At 52.0% G+C, this 5,000-nt stretch overlaps 1 protein-coding gene across 5 annotated transcripts in view; it reads right to left on the bottom strand.

Annotated features, from left to right (window-relative positions):
* LOC306999227 (transcriptional repressor p66-alpha) overlaps window positions 1–5,000 on the bottom strand; it is a 30,924-nt gene that overhangs the window by 8,367 nt on the left and 17,557 nt on the right. For all 5 annotated transcript variants that reach the window (XM_079613754.1, XM_079613756.1, XM_079613755.1 and 2 more), the window contains 2 exons: window positions 3,552–3,662; window positions 3,012–3,149 (listed from right to left, as the gene is read on the bottom strand). In XM_079613754.1, coding sequence (XP_079469880.1) covers window positions 3,012–3,149; window positions 3,552–3,662 — 249 coding nt within the window. The remainder of the gene's footprint in view (window positions 1–3,011; window positions 3,150–3,551; window positions 3,663–5,000) is intronic.

Genomic DNA, 5,000 nt, shown 5'->3' on the forward strand with positions numbered 1-5,000 from the left:
GAGTGTGTGAGACGGGCTTATATCTCTATATGGAGCGGATGAGCTTCAGTGTGCACTCAGATACACATGTGCACATTATAAAATAAATCAAGTTTAGCTTTATTTCTATGTGCACTGAAGCACTCCTCGCATTCCATTCATTCCCAAGGGCTCATCTTGACCCGCGAGCGGAAGGATGTGCTACTTTAAATTTCAACCACAAAACACTTTTACTGTGCGTTCACACCGGACGCGAATAGCGCCTGCCGCGTCTAGTTTGACGCTTTAACATTTTGAATGCATTCGTGCGTACAAAGCGGAATGGACGCGTGTAAAAAGCAAGCGTTTGGAGCGGAATTGACACGCGTCCGACGCTAAATCCGCTTCTTCTGGGAGAGGAGTTGTTCAGTCGAGAATGTAGTTGTTTAAAGCTCTAATCTGTGGTTTGTTTATAAAGATAGCGCCTATTTAAAGAATGTGATCTGACGTTTCGGAGTCGTGAGATCCAGGCGATCACCGGCGCTCATGTGACCCGCTGGAGCCGCCTCACCGCGGCTAGTGCTCCTGACGTCTGCCGCTGGTGAACCAGACATGTTTAAATTCACAAACGATAGCTTCGGCTCTATTATATGAAACATAGAAGTTAAAATACATTAATGACTCATTATAACGTAGGTCGAACAACTTCTTTAATTAACGTTATGCGAGTAGTTCTTAGAGGCCGAGTCTATTTGCGCGCAAGAGAGGCCGAGTGCGTCCGAGCAGCACTGCATTTTTCATTCTTTACTCTAAGTCTAAATGACTCAGAGAAACTTCACTATATGCTGCAAAATACACACCATACGAGGTGATCAATCCATTGTGTTTTTGTGAGTGTGTGCGTCTGTGAGTGTGTGCGTCTGTGAGTGTGTGCGTCTGTGAGTGTGTGCGTCTGCGAGTGTGTGCGTCTGCGAGTGTGTGCGTCTGTGAGTGTGCTCGTCTGTGAGTGTGTGCGTCTGCGAGTGTGTGCGTCTGCGAGTGTGTGCGTCTGTGAGTGTGCTCGTCTGTGAGTGTGTGCGTCTGTGAGTGTGTGCGTCTGTGAGTGTGCGCGTCTGCGTGTGTGTGCGTCTGTGAGTGTGCGCGTCTGCGTGTGTGCGTCTGTGAGTGTGTGTGCGTCTGTGAGTGTGTGTGCGTCTGTGAGTGTGTGCGTCTGTGAGTGTGTGCGTCTGCGAGTGTGTGCGTCTGCGAGTGTGTGCGTCTGTGAGTGTGTGCGTCTGTGAGTGTGTGTGCGTCTGCGAGTGTGTGTGCGTCTGTGAGTGTGTGCGTCTGTGAGTGTGTGCGTCTGTGAGTGTGTGCGTCTGCGAGTGTGTGCGTCTGCGAGTGTGTGCGTCTGCGAGTGTGTGCGTCTGTGAGTGTGCTCGTCTGTGAGTGTGTGCGTCTGCGAGTGTGTGTGCGTCTGTGAGTGTGTGTGCGTCTGTGAGTGTGTGCGTCTGTGAGTGTGTGCGTCTGTGAGTGTGTGCGTCTGCGAGTGTGTGCGTCTGCGAGTGTGTGCGTCTGCGAGTGTGTGCGTCTGTGAGTGTGTGCGTCTGTGAGTGTGCTCGTCTGTGAGTGTGTGCGTCTGCGAGTGTGTGTGCGTCTGTGAGTGTGTGCGTCTGCGAGTGTGTGCGTCTGCGAGTGTGTGCGTCTGCGAGTGTGTGCGTCTGTGAGTGTGCTCGTCTGTGAGTGTGTGCGTCTGCGAGTGTGCTCGTCTGTGAGTGTGTGCGTCTGTGAGTGTGTGCGTCTGTGAGTGTGTGCGTCTGTGAGTGTGTGCGTCTGTGAGTGCGTGCGTCTGTGAGTGTGTGCGTCTGCGAGTGTGTGCGTCTGTGAGTGTGTGCGTCTGTGAGTGTGCTCGTCTGTGAGTGTGTGCGTCTGTGAGTGTGTGCGTCTGTGAGTGTGTGCGTCTGTGAGTGTGTGCGTCTGTGAGTGTGTGCGTCTGTGAGTGTGTGCGTCTGTGAGTGTGTGCGTCTGCGAGTGTGTGCGTCTGCGAGTGTGTGCGTCTGCGAGTGTGTGCGTCTGCGAGTGTGTGCGTCGCGAGTGTGTGCGTCTGCGAGTGTGTGCGTCTGCGAGTGTGTGCGTCTGCGAGTGTGTGCGTCTGCGAGTGTGTGCGTCTGTGAGTGTGCGTCTGCGAGTGTGTGCGTCTGCGAGTGTGTGCGTCTGCGAGTGTGTGCGTCTGCGAGTGTGTGCGTCTGCGAGTGTGTGCGTCTGCGAGTGTGTGCGTCTGCGAGTGTGTGCGTCTGCGAGTGTGTGCGTCTGCGAGTGTGTGCGTCTGCGAGTGTGTGCGTCTGCGAGTGTGTGCGTCTGCGAGTGTGTGCGTCTGTGAGTGTGTGCGTCTGCGAGTGTGTGCGTCTGCGAGTGTGTGCGTCTGCGAGTGTGTGCGTCTGCGAGTGTGTGCGTCTGCGAGTGTGTGCGTCTGTGAGTGTGTGCGTCTGCGAGTGTGTGCGTGTGAGTGTGTGCGTGTGAGTGTGTGCGTCTGCGAGTGTGTGCGTCTGTGAGTGTGGAGAACAAGTTCTGACGTTTAAACAAATCCTGTTAAGTTTTCGGATTTGTATTTCTTTATTTTTTTAAAATGATTTATTGTTCTGACAGCTCAGGGATGTTCAAGGAGCCGAGCCTGTTTGTGCACTTTCTGAAGATTGTTTTGCACTGTCAGTTCTGTTTTCGAATAAAGGGTTGGAAAATGAATGCTTTTTTATTTAAATTTTTATCCGATTAATCGGGAAAAATAATGACAGATTAATCGATGATTAAAATAATCGTTAGTTGCAGCCCTAACAAAATCATTCGCGCTTCACGCGGCAGACGCTCAAATGAGGCGTATTCGCGTCTACCGCGCCGCACTCTACGCCACATTCACGCCGCAGGAATTTCTGTACGCGCGTAACGCGTCTGCATTGAAATCACTCGCGCCTGGCGTGCTATTCGCGTCCGGTGTGAACGCACCAGTGTGTATTGGTGGTCCTGGGGTCCTGGACCCCTCTTATGAACACCGCACTTGTAGAGTTACGGTTAAGCACCTGGTTGAGGAGCAGAAGGCTGGCGCTGGGGGTGGAGGTCATGTGGACGAGGCCCGGCTGGAGGAGCCGGTGTCCCGGAGCGCTGGTGCCGGAGCCTCTGGGAGCGAGCCGGAGTGGAGGAGGACCTGAGCAGGAGTTCTGCAGCGGCGTCACCGAGAGAGAGAGAGAGAGAGAGAGAGAGAGAGAGAGAGAGAGGAGCGTCACACACGTCTGCACGCCAAACAATGCAGGATTTTTGTCTCGTTTCCAGTCCAAATATCTACAAATTAGTAGTTCAGGAAGCATTTACTAAAGTAGTGCAAAGACATGAGATATTATGTCTTGTTATTATGCAAAATTAAGTGAGTTGTTGCTTAAAAAAGCTAAATTATCTGCCAATGGGGAAAGAAAAATAATCTTGTTTCTGTTTGAATGGACATTATGTGTATTCCCCATTGGCAGATCGTCAGCTTGTTTTCAGCACAAATCCCTTAGTTAAGATTTATACACTATAAACTGAAAGTTAATCCCACGCGTGCGGATCCCGATCACCTGACTCACCTGAGCTCCTCTGACCAGCGCAGGCATGATCACCTGAGTGTGTTTGGTCACATGACCACCGCGCGCCAGTGGAGGAGGAGCCGCCGTCCCAGAAGGCCGAGCGGGAACCACCTGATGAACCAGTAAACCAATCAGACCGCTTTACTACAGCCGCATACTTACACACACTTCTACAACTTACACACACTCCTACGACTCACACAACTTACATTTCTGCAGTTTATCTGAAGAGACTTACACTGCAATTATGGTACACATCGTATCAGTTCATGCTTACCTGTGGATCGAACACAGGACCTGGGTGTTGCAATCTGTGTGTTGAGTGCGTGAGCGAGCGAGCGTGTGTGAGAGCGAGTGAGTGTGTGTGAGTGTGTGAGTGATCGATTGAGTGAGTGAGTGTGTTAGCAAGTGTGTGTGTGAGTGTGTGAGTGAGTGAGTGTGTGTGTGAGTGTGTGTGTGAGAGAGCGAGTGTGTGAGTGAGTGAGAGCGAGTGTGTGTGTGTGTGTGAGAGCGAGTGTGTGAGTGAGTGTGAGAGCGAGTGTGTGTGTGTGTGTGAGAGCGAGTGTGTGAGTGAGTGTGAGAGCGAGTGAGTGTGTGTGAGTGAGTGAGTGTGAGAGCGAGTGTGTGAGAGTGTGAGAGCGAGTGAGTGTGTGAGTGAGTGAGTGTGAGAGCGAGTGTGTGTGTGTGTGAGAGCGAGTGAGTGTGAGAGCGAGTGTGTGTGTGTGTGTGAGAGTGAGTGAGTGAGTGAGTGTGAGAGCGAGTGTGTGAGAGTGTGAGAGCGAGTGTGTGTGTGAGTGTGAGAGCGAGTGAGTGTGTGAGTGAGTGTGAGCGAGTGAGTGTGTGAGTGAGTGAGTGTGTGAGTGAGTGTGTGTGTGTGAGTGAGTGAGTGTGAGAGCGAGTGTGTGTGTGTGTGAGAGCGAGTGTGTGAGTGAGTGTGAGAGCGAGTGAGTGTGTGAGTGAGTGAGTGTGTGAGTGAGTGTGTGAGTGAGTGTGTGAGTGAGTGTGTGAGTGAGTGAGTGTGTGAGTGAGTGAGTGTGTGAGTGAGTGTGAGAGCGAGTGAGTGTGAGAGCGAGTGAGTGTGTGAGTGAGTGAGTGTGAGAGCGAGTGTGTGTGTGTGTGTGAGAGTGAGTGAGTGAGTGAGTGTGAGAGCGAGTGTGTGAGAGTGTGAGAGCGAGTGTGTGTGTGAGTGTGAGAGCGAGTGAGTGTGTGAGTGAGTGTGAGCGAGTGAGTGTGTGAGTGAGTGAGTGTGTGAGTGAGTGTGTGTGTGTGAGTGAGTGAGTGTGAGAGCGAGTGTGTGTGTGTGTGAGAGCGAGTGTGTGAGTGAGTGTGAGAGCGAGTGAGTGTGTGTGTGAGTGAGTGTGTGAGTGAGTGAGTGTGTGAGTGAGTGTGTGAGTGAGTGTGTGAGTGAGTGTGTGAGTGAGTGAGTGTGTGAGTGAGTGTGAGAGCGAG

The sequence above is a fragment of the Phoxinus phoxinus genome (assembly GCF_949152265.1).
Source record: "Phoxinus phoxinus genome assembly, chromosome: 5".
Lineage (NCBI taxonomy): Eukaryota > Metazoa > Chordata > Actinopteri > Cypriniformes > Leuciscidae > Phoxinus > Phoxinus phoxinus.